Source organism: Thamnophis sirtalis, unplaced genomic scaffold (genome assembly GCF_051295495.1).
Source record: "Thamnophis sirtalis isolate CommonGarterSnake01/CBP01778 unplaced genomic scaffold, rThaSir2_p1.2 scaffold_5, whole genome shotgun sequence".
Classification (NCBI taxonomy): Eukaryota; Metazoa; Chordata; class Lepidosauria; order Squamata; family Natricidae; genus Thamnophis; species Thamnophis sirtalis.
Window position 1 is genome coordinate 65,482,827 of NW_028261385.1, and position 15,019 is coordinate 65,497,845.

Consider the following 15,019-nt stretch of genomic DNA (forward strand, 5'->3'; position numbering starts at 1 on the left):
TGTCTAGCTGCTGGGTGGTTTTTGTTAGAAGTTAATTATAGTTTCTTTACAGGAATTGAACTCGCCACATACTCTCTTGAATGATGGCGAATTCTTCAATAGACTGGAAGATGATATGCATAAAATTCTAAATAAAGAAAAAAGAAGGGAGCCTATCACAGATTATGGAATAGATAACAGTACATTTTGTGACCGCACACAGGTATATTTAAGAGGAATTAAATACATATAATATCAGCAGTATAAGGAGTATAGATAAATTAGAAGAGTCAACATTGATTATTCTGAACAACTCAAAGGAGAAACAAGCAGCATAAGACTTGCAAAAAAAATCAGTACATTTCTTGATATTGGAAATTATCTGACAAGCAATTACATCACCTTAAGAATGGGCTATGGTTTTGCTTGTTCTCTTTTCTTCATCTTTGTTGTTATTGTGTCAAATATATAGACAGACTATCTATTAATCTTAGTTAAGTCACTCTGGAGCTTTTATATTTCAAGTGCATGATAAAAATATTTTAAATAAATACCAAACAAATTAATAGCTGGTTTGTCACGTTACAGAAAAGTCCACAAATAAAATAGAGTTGCTATTTTCATAAATCTGGCAATTATGCAAATTATTCTAGCAACGAAAGATTTTTAGATGCTCAGGAAAGCTAATGTTAATATTGGTTAGGATACTCTTACTACCTTGCCAACTCTTGGCAGAAGATTATTTTTGAACCTGTCTTGAATTGAACCTGCATATTCCTTCAAAAATACTTGTCAATAATCTTTCTATAATAAATTTTTGTTCCTGTAATCTTTAAGTGGATAAAACAGTATATGATACTGTTTTTGTTTCAGCAGTTTTTCAACTAAGATGCATCTAATTGGGTAACTTACAGAATGAATCCAAAATCCAGGACCACTGACTCCAGTGGAATTGAAATTTTACAAATTTATTTTGTGAAACATTTGATGACATAAAATTATCATAAAATCATATGATATAATACAAAATGCAGTAAACATTTGTGTGCTGATGTTTAACTGTGCTATATAGTTCAATGGGCTATTTTCAAGGCAGCTACATCTCTGAATGTATCCCAACTTTAGTAGTGAGGACAATGCATTAGAAGTTCAGCAATTACTGAAAGTACTGAGGCATCTGATAAGGAAATAATCTCTGAAAAGATGACCTAACAGGTCTCAAGTGGTCCCGTGTACTACTAAAACTCTCCTGTCTGTTTGGAACATTCTAAGGCCAGAAGGCTGCATCCAAGGGCAACAATTTGTGACTCAAGGTACAGGTAGTCCTCAACTTACAGATGGTCACTTAGCAATCTCTTGATGTGCCAATGGACCCTGAAAATGGGACTTACAACCTGGATTCTGTTCTGGCAAATTTTTTCTAGTTTGGGCAATTGACAACTGGACTGCATTTAGGGCTATTTGCAGCATCCCACAGTCACATGACCTACATTTTTGCTGGTTTCCAATATTTACTTCTAGTTTCCATCAAAGATCATCCAATAGCAAACAATGTGTTTGCTTAGTGATCTTGATGTTTGCTTAAGAAGCATCTCGTTCATTTTACAATTGCATTTGCTTTACAACCACTATGTTTGCTTAAGGACCTAGCAAAAAAAGGTAAGCTCGGCTCTGTCCCGCTTTATGATCATCATGAATTATGATCAAGATTGTGGGGTCGTAAGTTGAGAACTATCTGTGCCTCAAATGAGATAGCTTTAAAATAATGCATCCAAAGTCCAGAATCCATTACTGCATTACATTCAATCCCATTGGATTAAAATTTGAAGAATCTTTAGACCACTCCTGTTGGCAAAATTGTAGCCATTGTATCACCTCTGCAGTCATTTCGGTCATATAGTCATGATTTTCGATGATCCCTACCAACTTTCCCCAAGCAAAGTCAATGTAGAGGCCAGCAGGAAATTGGAAGTTACTCTCATTGTGACTGCTGTTTTTGCCTACCCTTGGTGATTCTGTTTATCTGTTTAGGTTAAGGAAATATATCTGAAATGATGACCCAGTGAGTCATGGTTGTCAAGTATACTATTAAAACACTCCTGTTTGTCACTGTGTAACCTTTAACTAGAGAAAACAGAGCATCGTAGTGCAACAATTTTTGAATGAAGTTACCTCAAATGGCTGAACTTACACAATGCATCCAAAATCTGGGATCCATGACTCGTATGGAATTAAATTTGACAAATGTTATAAAACATTTGATGAAATAATAGAAACTGTCATAAAACATTTCTTTGTCAACTCCTGATGTTTTACTATGCTATACATTTCAAATGGGTTATTTTCAAGACAGATATTTTCCTGAATATTTCCTGGAATTTTTAATAACTTTTTCAGTGAAGGTAGTATGTTAGAAGCTGTGTCATTGTCATTGAGGAATCTGATAAATAAATGTCTCTGAAATTATGCCTTAAACATTCACAGATTGTCTCGTTACCTCTAAAATTCAGTTTCCATATAATGGATAAATGGGTACGGAAAATTATCTAGGATTCTGCAAAGTCACAACTTATGGATGACGTACTAATAAAAACAATCTATTCTTTCCTGTTATATTTCTGTCTGCTAGCGTTTTTTGCAAGCAAACAAAAATATATTGATTTCTTTTTCAATCCTGGATTATTTGGTTTTTTGTAAACTAGATTCATAAACTAAATTTCCTGTTCATTAATCTGTTTAGAGTGAGAAAAGGTATCCTTTCCATGAGCAAATAAAATGCAAGGACAGGCTATGATCATATATTATAAGTACTGTAAACATGTTAAAATAAAACAGAATTTTGCTAATCTGATCAATTCTATTAAGATGTTTTATTATGATTCTGACATATAATAAATGTAGATGTATAGCATCACTGAACATATTTCAGCATTTGAAAATGCATTAATTAATATTCTATATTTCTGTAATTGATATAAACCTTAAGTTTATATTCTTTAATTCTTGATTTATAGGGTATTTTTCTAAAAGATGGAAGATTAGAAAGATCAAAATTGGAACTTGAAAAGAAAGATGCAGAAATCCAGCAATTAAAGAGTGTAATCAGTCAATGGGAGGTATGTATTTTCCTGAGAATTTACAGCCCATAAAGCACCTCTGGCCATCATAAAATGTCATGCCGGGCCCCTCCTAGTCACATGACCACATTTCAGGCACTTGGCAACCAATTTGCATTTATGACTGATTGCCAACTGTCCTGAGATCATATGATAATCGTTGCAATCTTCTCTACTGGTTTCCCCAGAAAGGTAGCTTAGGGTCAGTCAATCTCTTTCCGTCCAACTCACCTCATAGTGTCATTGTGGAGAAAATAGGAAGAAGGAATATTAGATGTGTTTGCTGCCTTAAGTTGTTTATAAAAATAATAAAGGTGGGCAATGAATAAGTAAATCTGGCAGAGAAGGTTGCAAGTAGAGCATTGGATTTGAAATACGTTCTCCCCAGCTCTTTGAGGCATTTCCCCTCTTCTCCATGCAGTGAAATAAATCCTCTTGCATACTGGAGGAACAGACCTCAAATCCTGTAAGAACACTAGCAAATGCCAGCATTCTGAGTCTTTTGGATCACTGGTGTTCAGTATTGTTTTCCCTTCTGTTCCAAACCCTCTCTGAGCCTTCCAGAGAGGAGAATAAAATGAAAATGCCAGTGGTCTGAAAGGCTCAGAATGCTGGTGTTCAGTAGAGCACATTTGCCTAATTTGAGATCCAAAGAATTTAGAGGGAAAATCCCTCGGTGCCTTCGAGAAACAGACCTCAAATCTAATTAAAATGCTACTGAACAATTTGCAATCATTCTCCTGGGGACCTGGAAGAGAGCCCAGGTCTCTCAGATATAGTGGGAGATCTAGCTGTTTTCCCGCCCTACAAGACTCAGGAGGTCTGGGTCCTCTTCCTGCCTCACTACTCCCTGGAGGTCCGGGCCCTCTCTCAGGTGACTGCCAGTGATTGCAACTGCAAGAGCCAGTATATGGTTGTTATGCATAGTAGTTATGTGGCATCTCACAAACAAGATTCCGGACCCAATTACGGTCATAACTAGAGGACTACCTGTATAGCCCAAATATTCCTTTTTAATACTTGTTTTGAGATTTGTGAATCTACCCAGTCATTCCTTGTCCTTTGTTTCATTATTAGATCTTATCTTTGGACTTTTTTCCTAAATTGAACATTTTAAATATGCAATTATATTTATTTTCTGAAATTCATAGATTGCAGAATGAATTTTCAATTTTGATTATCCTCAATGCATTTAACATATGTGAACTAACGGGCAACACTCTTATGTTGAAACAAACTTGGTGAAATATATCACTTGTATTAATTATTATTTTTAAATATTCAGGCAAAATACAAGGAAGTAAAAGCACGAAATGCGCAGCTACTTAAAATGCTTCAAGAAGGTGAAAGTAAGTACTACTATATGTTTTCAAATTTTTCATTTTTTAAAAAAGAACTGTTACAATCACTCAACTATCTGGAAGCAGTTTAACAAAATACTGAGGAAAAATAGTTCTATTCTGCTGGTATGTGTTCTATTACCTTAGAGGAGATCTATGCAATCTATGATTTCTTAAATTTAGTGCAGGCCCCCATCTTTCTTTTTTAGCTTGCCAGGGCTGGCATACCATTCTACTCCATTTTTGAAGATATGGGAAATAAACATTTTTTCTGTTTGACTTTATAGTGAAAGATAAAGCTGAAATCCTCCTTCAGGTTGATGAATCTCAAAGTATTAAGAATGAGTTAACTTTACAGGTAAATATTTCAGTGGCTTTTTATATATTGTTGTAAATTAGCAAGTCAGATAGTTGTTGGAAAAATTCTGAGGAAGTTTTATTCCTAGAATAGGACCTTCCCACTTAAACTGCAATCAAGCAAACATTATTCTTGAGGGCCAGGGAGTGTAGGATACTTAGAAAAATGTTCTTTTGTAAAGACAGCATTTTTTCAGCTCATGAGGCCTGTCCTGGGCCTCTCCTACAGCAAGGTACCCCATGTCCACTTTCCATCCCACTGGGTACCACTCTCTTGGGCCTTCTGTGACTGTTGCCTGTCATGGAAACAGCATATTCTATTACAGAAGCTGAACCAATGCATCATATTCTAGAAATCAGGAAAGTGTACATCCTGACAGGCGTGAAAAGTAGGTAACTTTAGGCCAGTCACATACTCTCAGGCCAACCCACTTTGCAAAGTGGTTGTTGTGGGAAAACAGGGGACTGGAAATTAGGTATGTTCACTGCCTTAAATTATCTATATGAGGCTTCGTTTCTCTGACCTTTTCTGAAGATAACCTTTGGGAAGGAGAACCAGCTGATCTGCCACATGGTCTTTCTATACAGAGGTTGCATGGTGCTGTCCCGGAAACGGGAGCCATTTTGAGAGTGGCAGAGATTGCTTTGTGTCATTGTGGCTACTATTAAATGGCGCCCACTTCCAGGATAGTACCACACCGCCTCTGTATATGAAAACCATGGGGAAGATCAGCCGGTCAGTGAAGCAAAGCCACAAATAGGTAATTAATATAAAGTGATGAAAATATGTAATCTCCAGCCTCCTGTTTTCCCCACAGCAACAATTGCAAGCTAGGTTCGCTTGAGAGAGAGTGACAGGCCTAGAGTCACCTCATCAGCTTTCATGCTTAAGATAGGACTTACATTTCCAGATTTTCAGAGGTAGAAATTGCTTCAGGTTCTGTAATAGGATATGTCTATTGAATCCTTGTAGAAAAATATTGACATAAAAATAATTTGCAGTTATTTACATAATTCCAGGGAAATTTCAAAATTCTGTTTTAATTGCTATCATAGGCTGAAATTGTGAACAGTCACCAACAAGGAATTAGGTCTAATGTTTAGAACACAAAATGTTTTTTTCCTAGTGTTTGTCCAATTTGATTATAACATTTTGCACTGTTCTTACTTCACACTGCAAAGCAATCTATGCAAAATGTCACAAGAGGTTTTACTTTTCAGCCAGTATGTTGCACAGCCTAACTCTGGTGTAGGATTAAGAAGGAGTGACTGGCCCAAGGTCACCAAGCTGGTTTCTGTGCCTGAGGCAAGGCTAGAACCTGTCTTCCCATTCCTAATCCACTGCCTGAACCACCATAACATACGCTATACACTATAAACTCATTTTGTAAAATAATATAACCATATTATATTTTTCACTCTAATTGGATATATAATGTCATCCTGTTTAAAATATAACTTTAATTAAAAATGTAAAATTTGTTTTAATAAATCGCTTTTAGAGTAACTATTTGATTTTTTTTAAGGTTGCCAGTCTTCATGCTGCATTGGAACAAGAAAGATCTAAAGTGAAAATACTTCAATCTGAATTAACAAGATACCAGGTAATATTTAACTACCGCATTTTTCATATTGTAAGGCACACCTGACTATAAGACACACCTAAATTTAGAAGAGGAAAGCAAAACAAAAAAATAAGCTTTTTGGCCTCCACATGCCACATTTTCAGTCCTTTCCCCCCCAAAAAAGCCCCAAAGAAAGCCTAAAAAAATGGGCTGAAAAAAGCCTTGAAAATGGACCGAAAAAGCAAAAAAAAAAAAATGGGCTGAGAAAAGCCTCAAATACGGCCTGAAAAAAACCTCGAAAATGGGCCCCAAAACAGGCCAAAAAAGGCCTGAAAACAGGGCGGGCAGAGGGCAAAAATGGCCAGTGGGTGGGCGGGGCTTTGACAATATTCCGTCTAAAAGACGCACAGACATTTTCACTCCCTTTTGGGAGACAAAGGTGTGCCTTATGGTTTGAAAAATACGGTATAAAATAAAACTAAATAATAATACAAGCTATTTAAAAAAATTATTCCTTTTTTCAGTTGAGATTTCTTACTCTACTAAAATGCTTCTCTGATGGATTGGAAATTGCTGAACTACATGGAATAGAAAGAATATAAGAACTATTATAGGATAGACTATTCTAAACATTGATAAGAATTTTTCATACAGTTAGTCCTCAAGTTACATTGGTAATTGAGATCAGAATTTCCTTCAATTTAGCAATGTGGTCTTAAAGCATGACATGGGACTGCATCATTTAATGATGGCAATTATAGTATTCCCTGTTATATCATTAACCCCATTCCAATGGGTAGGGGATGACCCATCACAATCCAAGCTATTTCTGGCTTTGGTCCTTCCAATTCTGAGGCTCAATAAGATAAAGGGTGTCTTCTCTTCAATTACCTCATACATGCCTATTTCCCCTGCCATCTCTGCCCTTTTGTCCACCTTGCAGTCTGCAGCCTCCACTTGCCTAGCTGCCCTGCCCTCCACTCCACTAGCTCTATTATTCTGCTGATCTTGCTGGCCTTGCCATCCTATGTACCACTCATTGTGCTACCTTCCTGGCTTTGCCACCATGTACTCTGCTGGTCCTTCCAGACTGCAAATCTGCCTGCCCTGTGCTCACTAGCCTTGCCATCCTATGCTCAGCCCATGCACTTTGGAGAATGGCAGCCATAGCCTTCTGTTGAGGATTTAGAAGGCCTCAGAAGTCTGCCAAAACTTGGGGAATACAGTGCACACTATTTTGAGAATAGGAAAAAAGACCTCGGGAAGAATGCCTGGCTGCTGCTTGCATAGGGCTAGGCCAGGTGCCCCTCATCAATAGTAAGTGGAAGACGATAAAGGGCAGCTGAGGGAAACAGAGCTAGGAAGTATGGGCCAGTGAATGCAGGACCAGTAGAGTACAAGGCAGCAAGACTAACAAAAGGCAGAGTCATTGGAGCACAGCAGGAGATTCAGCAGGATATGGGAGTATCTGGGACTGTGATGCTGGATAGCTAACTGTAGCATAGCACTTGAGATGGCAATCCTTGGCAATGGTGGGGTTGAAGTAGAGATGTCAGTAGCTGCCACCTGAGACTGCTGAAGGCGTAGAGCAGGGCTGTCAAACTTGCGGCCTTAGGTCAGGTTGTGTCACGTGCTGGCCACGCCCATGCCCAGTTTAGCAAAGGGGAAAGAAGTTGTGATTCATCATGTGACATTGTGATGACATGAGTTTGACACCCCTGATCCAGGGCCTCTACTTCAACCCCATGCTACTGCCATCAAGGAATGCCAGTGTGCACAGTGATCGAAAGAGCGGGTGAGGATAGTTGAATCGACCCTGCAATTGTCAATGCAAGTGAGCTGCTAAGTGCTTGAATTTTGATCAAATGTCTGCAGGGGCACTGCAACAGCTATACCTTTGGGTGACAGCTGTAAGCACCATTCGTTCAGTGCTACCATAACTTTGAACAGTCACTGAACAAATTGTCTTAATTTAATCTGTAGTTTGAACTTCTCTTGATTGATTTTTTTATCACAAAGGTCAGCAGCTTAGAAGGGTTTTTAAAAGAGAATTTACCTTAGAATGCTTTTGTGAAACCTGTTGGTGCTGTACAGATGGTTTAAAAAACATATTATATTTTCTTCTTCTCCTCCTACTCCCTCTCATTATCATTATTAATTCAATATCCCTTCATTTCTGTTTTTTCAGGGTGGAAGAAAAGGGAAAAGAAACTCAGAATCTGACCAGGGCAGATGATTTCATTTATACTAAATTTAGAGCCAGAAAGAGGAATATTGATCTTCAGGGTTTTGCAGAAATGTATATTTATATTGCTGCTTAACTATGCAGGTTTTTTTTGGGGGGGGGGGGTAAGGGGTAGTGATTACAGTTTAATTAACTAACAGTTAATTCAATATATTGCTATTCTGATTTCAAGTTGGAAATGAAATACATTAAAGCTCTGTGTTCTAATGCTGCAGATCTAGTTTTTCATCAATCAAAATTTTGTCATTTTTATTATTCTAGTATGTATAATTTCATTGAAAAATAAATAATAGTTAATGGCTCTTCTTTCAAGGTTATTTTTACCTTTTAATATTTTTATTTTTATCGTGTGTGTGTTTTACTGATGAGCAGTTACAAATAATATTTGGGCTGTCTTAGGAAAGAAATAACACAGAAAAGAATGTGGTAATACTGTGATACAGCTCAAAGCATGGGGTTTGTAAAAAAAATTCAATCAGCTATAACGGCAAAATGATAAACACTTTAATACAACACAGATATTTTGGAAGTCTAGTATAAACAAGATTCTATATAATTTTATTTATCTTTTCACCATCAGCTGTCACTTATGTAATAGTTGAACTTTTATTTGTGCAGACAAAAATATCTATTAAAAATTCATTTTTTTAAAATGCTATTTTAAATAACATACACATTTAACTTTTCTATTTTTTAGTTTTAACATGTACTTTATAAACCCATTTGAATATAGTTGTTTATAGCTGCAATAGAAATTCAGCTCTCCTAAAATAAGGAAACAAGTTTTCATCCCACACTAGATGTCTATTGCTTGCAATGATATCAGGTAATAAAGAGTACATTTTGCTAAGTAGGCTGTCTGCTCTTTAGGTATAGTTCAGGAAAGAACTAGACAGACAATGATAATTCGGTTTTAGTTCTCATAATCTCACATGAAGCAAAGTGGAATTGTTTTCCTTTACCAGAGAAATGTCAGTGGAGATTCTGTCATCCAGGTCTTTGTTGTTCTTGGATTAGAAGCAAAACGCTTTCAAGGCAAAATACCAAGAAAGTCCAGTTGCCTTTTCGAAAAGCACATTTAGGTTTACTAGTGAAACATACATTTAGTGTACAGACAATGTAAAGGTGATTTTGATCTCGGTTGTTTTATGCTACCTTTAAGACTGATTCTCAAGTGTATTAAATGTGGACTAGCTAAAATGCATGGTAATAGGTATTTTAATCATGGGTTATTCTGTCCAGTTTTTTTGAATTCTAAACTGAACCACACAAATAGGTATTTTAATCATGGGTTATTCTGTGCAGTTTTTTGAATTCTAAACTGAACCACACAAGTTGGGTTCATACAATAGCTAAACAAAGTATTACGTTGATCTGTGTTCTGTCTTAATGTGGTTCTTTGCTTCAGAGAGGCATTCCCAAGTGCCTCTTAGAATTGAAGCTGTTACATCTTCATGCAGTGTTGCAATGGGTATGATCTGTCAGTCAGCTTCAACAGATGTAGGTTTATGTATATCCAGAACCCATTTTGGCAAGTGAAATGACACAACTACTCTATCAATTAGAAGCGGCTATCACAGCATTTCATAGAAATGTTGTGACATAAAATTGGTCATCAGTCCAATCTTCCTTCAAATGAAGTGCGTCTTTCAAGATTTGCACAACTTACTCAGTATGTGTAATAGTGGTTCTTTATCTTGCTAATAGCTGAGAAGTAGGTAGACCATGAGATTTCTGTGGCCCCAACTTGCCATTTTTAACCCCCCCCCCCCCAGTATTTTCAAGTTGAATTGCCAAAATTCAATAGCACTAGATGTTTTCTGCTACTGTGGGATGTAAACTGAAAGTGCAAGCAATAAACCTTTGAAATGAATCAACACTTCAGGTAGAATAAACATGCCAGTCACTATTATTGATGTCCCCAGCCCAGAGCCCCAGACCCTTCTGCGTTCTATTTGATCCTAGCTAGATTTGGCCACCGGACAAGCGGGTAGAGAAGTAGAAACTGTATTTGGAGCGTCAATTTCTCGTTGGCTTTACAATTCATTGTGGATTCCGATTTCAGAGAGTTATGCCTTCAGCCGTCTTCCTGAGCCGATATATATTCAATCAAATAAAAGTTTCAAGGGCGCTCTTAAATAATTATGAATAATGATTTAGAAACTTTAATACAGTTCGTCCCCCAGAGCCACTTGGAGAGAGTATTAAAGAAACACTCCCTTAGCTTTTAAAATTGCAAAGCTTTCCACGAAGCAAACGCTACCCTAAAAACTGCGCCACAACCATCCATGAGTCGTCAAAAAATACGTCAGCAAGCGGCGCAAGTACTTCCCGACAACGTCAGAGTAGCTGCTCACCTAACAATGCCAACTTAGGCCTTTCAGTTCAACTGCGTTTGCGCAGTAAAAAAATAAAGGCCCAATGCGCACGCGCTCTCACTATCTTAGTATCGTTCTACGCATGCGCGTAGCCCTCTATTAGATTTCTCATGCGCCGGCCAAGTCAGTTCCTCTTTTCTAGTAACTTCCCCGATCCATGACGTCATCAATAGGCGCCACTATTGAGCCGGGCTGTTTCCGTTGAACTCTCCGAGAGTGGGAGACCTTTATAGTGGTGGGGTGCGCGCGCGCGCTAGGCGGTGAGGAGAGAGGAGAGGGTCGACCTTACCCAGCATTCGCTGCGCGGCTTGGCTAACGAGCACAGGAGGCCGGCCCGCCGTTCGTCCACCCGCCCCGCGCGCGCCATGTCTGAGAGCGGCGAGAACCCTCCTGGGCCGCAGAGCCCCACTGATCCCCCCGTCCCGGCCGCGTCTGCCTCAGCATCGGAGCCGCGGATCATTAAAGTCACCGTGAAAACCCCGAAAGAGAAGGAGGAGTTCGCGGTGCCAGAAACAAGCAGCATCCGGCAGGTGAGGCGGGGAGTCAGAGCTATGCAGGGGGAGGGGCGTGGCCGGTACCACCGTTCGGCGGCGAGGGAAGCACCGACCACCCGGTGGCTCCTACCGGCGGCGCCTAGGCCGCCCAAAGGCCGGGAGAGCGCGCGGTGCTTCTGCACAGTCACTGGCCCAGCTGTTGGCGGGGGCCGGGGGTTGTTGCCTCATCGAAGGCCTGGAAAAAGGGATTGGACACGGACTAGGCTTCAGAGTTGGAAGCTGAAGCGTTTTTCTTCCAGGTGGGTTTGTGGAGAGAAGTGTGGCTCAAGGGGCTTTTACTTCCCAGTCAGTGTGTCCTGGATAGATCCCAGTTCTTGAGAAGGGGGAGGCTGACCAATGGGAACACTTGGATGTAATTTTTGGAGGCCGGAGATGCTAACGAGGGACCTAGGCTTTGCTTTAGAAAGGAACAAAAAAAAAGGGGTGGTGGTATAATCTTCACTTCTGTCTTGAGCACAGCTCTCACGTGCTAGCAGGCCTTTGGGGGTTTAGCATGGGAAACCAATGGAAGGTATGGAGTCGTTTCAAGCACAGGTTGGTTTTCTACTTCTTCACATGAGCCCCGTGTCTTCTATTGAAATGGCTGCTGGTGATGGTTTAGGCCTCTGTGGACAGGAGTGGGAGAGTGCTTGTAGCTCTAGGAAAGAAACGGTGGAGTTAAAAGACCTTTGGTCTGATTCCGCTCCTATGTTCTACAATACATTAACAAGTAGATGGTTATACAGTCTCTTGGTTTGGAACATGGGTTTTGTTTTCTTTACATATTTACATGTTGAAGAATTGTAGTAATTGACATGTACCATAATTACTTTTGTAGAAGAATGCTTTCTGGAAGTGATGCATGATAGAGAAGTAATACATATTGTAGATACAGAATGATACATGGTGCATTATCTGTACTGGTCTTCTTGAAATATGGTCTTGGTATACAAGTAGTCCTTGACTTACAACATTTCATTTAGTGACATTCAAAGTTACAATGGCACTGAAAAAAGTCACAATCATTCTTCACACAACTATTGCACAATCTCCATGATCACGTAATTAAAAATTCAGATGCTTGTCAACTGACTCATATTTAGGATGATTGCAGTGTCCCGGGGTCATGTGATTACCTTTTCTGACCATCTGATAATAATAGTCAATAGGGAAGCCAGATTCAGTTAACAACCATATTACTAACTTAACAACTGCAGTGATTCACTTAACTGTAGCAAGAAATGTCATAAAATAAAGCAAAATCCGCTTAACAAATGTCTCAGCAACATAAACTTTGGCCTCAATTGTGGTTGCCAGTCGAGAACTACCTGTATTTCAAAATCCATGTATTGCAGATGTTTAAACTTATATATGTGTGGCATTATGCTCTTAAGCATACTATCTGCCAACCTGTTAACACGACTATGCTCTGGCCTATAGAGAAAAATAATGTGGTATGTTGGAATTGTAATTTGAATTAGGCCTAATTTCAATTTTGAGATGGAAACTTATGAGCTAAACATCATTGTAATATAAAGACAAATTTAGAAATTATTGGCAAAATCTAGAATTTCTGTGAACAAAATTTAACAAGTATTCAACAGAGTAAAATTTACCAAACAAGGGAAATTTATTGATGCTAAATAAACTGAATATTCATTGTACCAGTAATATTTTTTTATCATTCTAGTTTTATTTCGAGGAATAGGCTGGTTAGCATTCTAGTGTCTAATCTTTTGGCTTGCCTGGGCCACATTATATGCATGGGCCACATTGAGTGAAGATAAATCATCTTGGGACACATGTAAAATATATAATATATATATAAATCACATAATGATTTATGCTCTTGTGGGGGCTGCATTACTAACTGTCCAGGGCCATGAGCTATGGAGTTGGAAGTAAAGTTTTGGTTCATACTGCTCTTTAAAAGAGAAGTTAGAGTTTCATTTTTATCTCAACATTAAACTCTATAACAGACACAAAATTCCTTATTATTTGACTTTTAGAAGAATCATCACTTTCAGAGGAAATATACAAGTTGCTCACAAGTATTAGTTTTGAAAGGTATTTTTAATTTGAAATATTTGGGATGTATGAGTTTATAAACAGCTTATTTAATTAAAGTGAAACTAAGTTTAGTCTGAAAACTGAAGACTGGCCATAAGTATTACGTCCAATGTAATAACTTTTTGCTATTTAAAAAATAATAATTTTATAGATGTTAGAAACCAATTTGTATAGATTATTTTTCTCTGGCATACTGGCTTTGAAGCTTCCAATTTCATGATTTATTTAAATGACTTGCTTCATTGTATATGTTTTGCTATATGGCTACAATATACAGTTACTGTCATATCTGTGGGACAAATACTCATCTGAAGAATACAGTATGAAGTTACAGCAAGAAAAGAAGCAAATGTGGGATCAGAATGCCTATGAGAAATCTTTAATACTCCTGTTAGATAAGTTTGTCTGGATAAATGTTTCAAAAGCAGAATTTGTTATTTTACATTCTTGTATACTTAGGTGCCAAGACGTTTTAAATTATAATTTCTGCATAATATGTCAATCATATCATTTACATATGGCTGAAAAATACTTTAAGAAATTTAAGATATTAAGAAAGCATGGTTCAGAAAACTGCATGTCAATTTCTAAGGGTGTTTTTAAATTATTTTTAAGATTTTATGCTATTTATGAAGAGATAAGAATTTTTTATCTACTCTACAGGTGAGTTTTTATTACATTCTGTCAACTGGAATAAGAAGTATTCATAGTATTTGACTACTTTATCAAAAAGACCTCAAGCTGTCATAGGAATGGAAAATTCTCTTTTACCAATATTAGAAAGACAGTAGATTATGGCTCTGAATAAAATAGGACTTTCTATAGTATCTTACTGTTTGGTTCAGGAAGGAATAAGTTTTTTAATGTAGTCAACCATACCTATTATCAGAATTCTGATTCATGTTTTTTGTACAATAATGTGCTGGTTTTAGGAAGGCTACGACAAAGATTAAATTTAGTTATTAAACTAAGAAATATATTTATTGTATCTAATTATGCTTCTTCATTTGAGAACTAATGTAGCTTTTCAAACCCAGTTAGACAAAGCTATAAAAAAGAACAACTAATTTGCCATCTCACTGAATCATCCCATATTAGCAGAATGTTTGGGTTACAAACTGACATATTGAGCATCTAAACATTGGATGATAAATTTATTATAAATTTATAAATATGATTTAATCTAAAAAAGTAAAATATTTTTTCTTTCCTAGTGTCTGAAACTTTCATGTTAGATTGTATTGAAGATTATGGAAAGTCAAACCAAAGTGTTGTAATATTTGATAGACTTTACATATAATTATTGTTTGTGTACAGAGTATATTTTAAAATTTGAATAATAGAAATGGAAATTTGTGCATCTGAATATTGTTAAATAGTTACTAGATTAAATACTATATTCATAAAGAATCAAAATTCTGCTAACCCCATAATTT

At 37.4% G+C, this 15,019-nt stretch overlaps 2 protein-coding genes across 5 annotated transcripts in view; both read left to right on the forward strand.

The window, feature by feature from the left end:
* GKAP1 (G kinase anchoring protein 1) overlaps nt 1-8,904 on the forward strand; it is a 33,657-nt gene extending 24,753 nt beyond the window's left edge. The window contains exons 7-12 of one of the 3 annotated variants that reach the window (XM_014072097.2): nt 53-202; nt 2,994-3,095; nt 4,381-4,444; nt 4,723-4,793; nt 6,319-6,396; nt 8,546-8,904. In XM_014072097.2, the coding sequence (XP_013927572.1) occupies nt 53-202; nt 2,994-3,095; nt 4,381-4,444; nt 4,723-4,793; nt 6,319-6,396; nt 8,546-8,593 (513 nt within the window). In that variant the 3' untranslated portion in view covers nt 8,594-8,904. The remainder of the gene's footprint in view (nt 1-52; nt 203-2,993; nt 3,096-4,380; nt 4,445-4,722; nt 4,794-6,318; nt 6,397-8,545) is intronic. The other 2 variants (XM_087715946.1, XM_014072099.2) reach the window with 2 other exon arrangements.
* A 2,238-nt stretch (nt 8,905-11,142) lies between these two features.
* Nucleotides 11,143-15,019, forward strand: part of UBQLN1 (ubiquilin 1) — a 40,760-nt gene continuing 36,883 nt past the window's right edge. For both annotated transcript variants that reach the window (XR_015696714.1, XM_014072101.2), the window contains exon 1: nt 11,143-11,510. Coding sequence is in view for 1 of the 2 variants with exons in the window: in XM_014072101.2 (XP_013927576.1) it covers nt 11,346-11,510 (165 nt within the window). In the remaining variant the exon portion in view is untranslated. The remainder of the gene's footprint in view (nt 11,511-15,019) is intronic.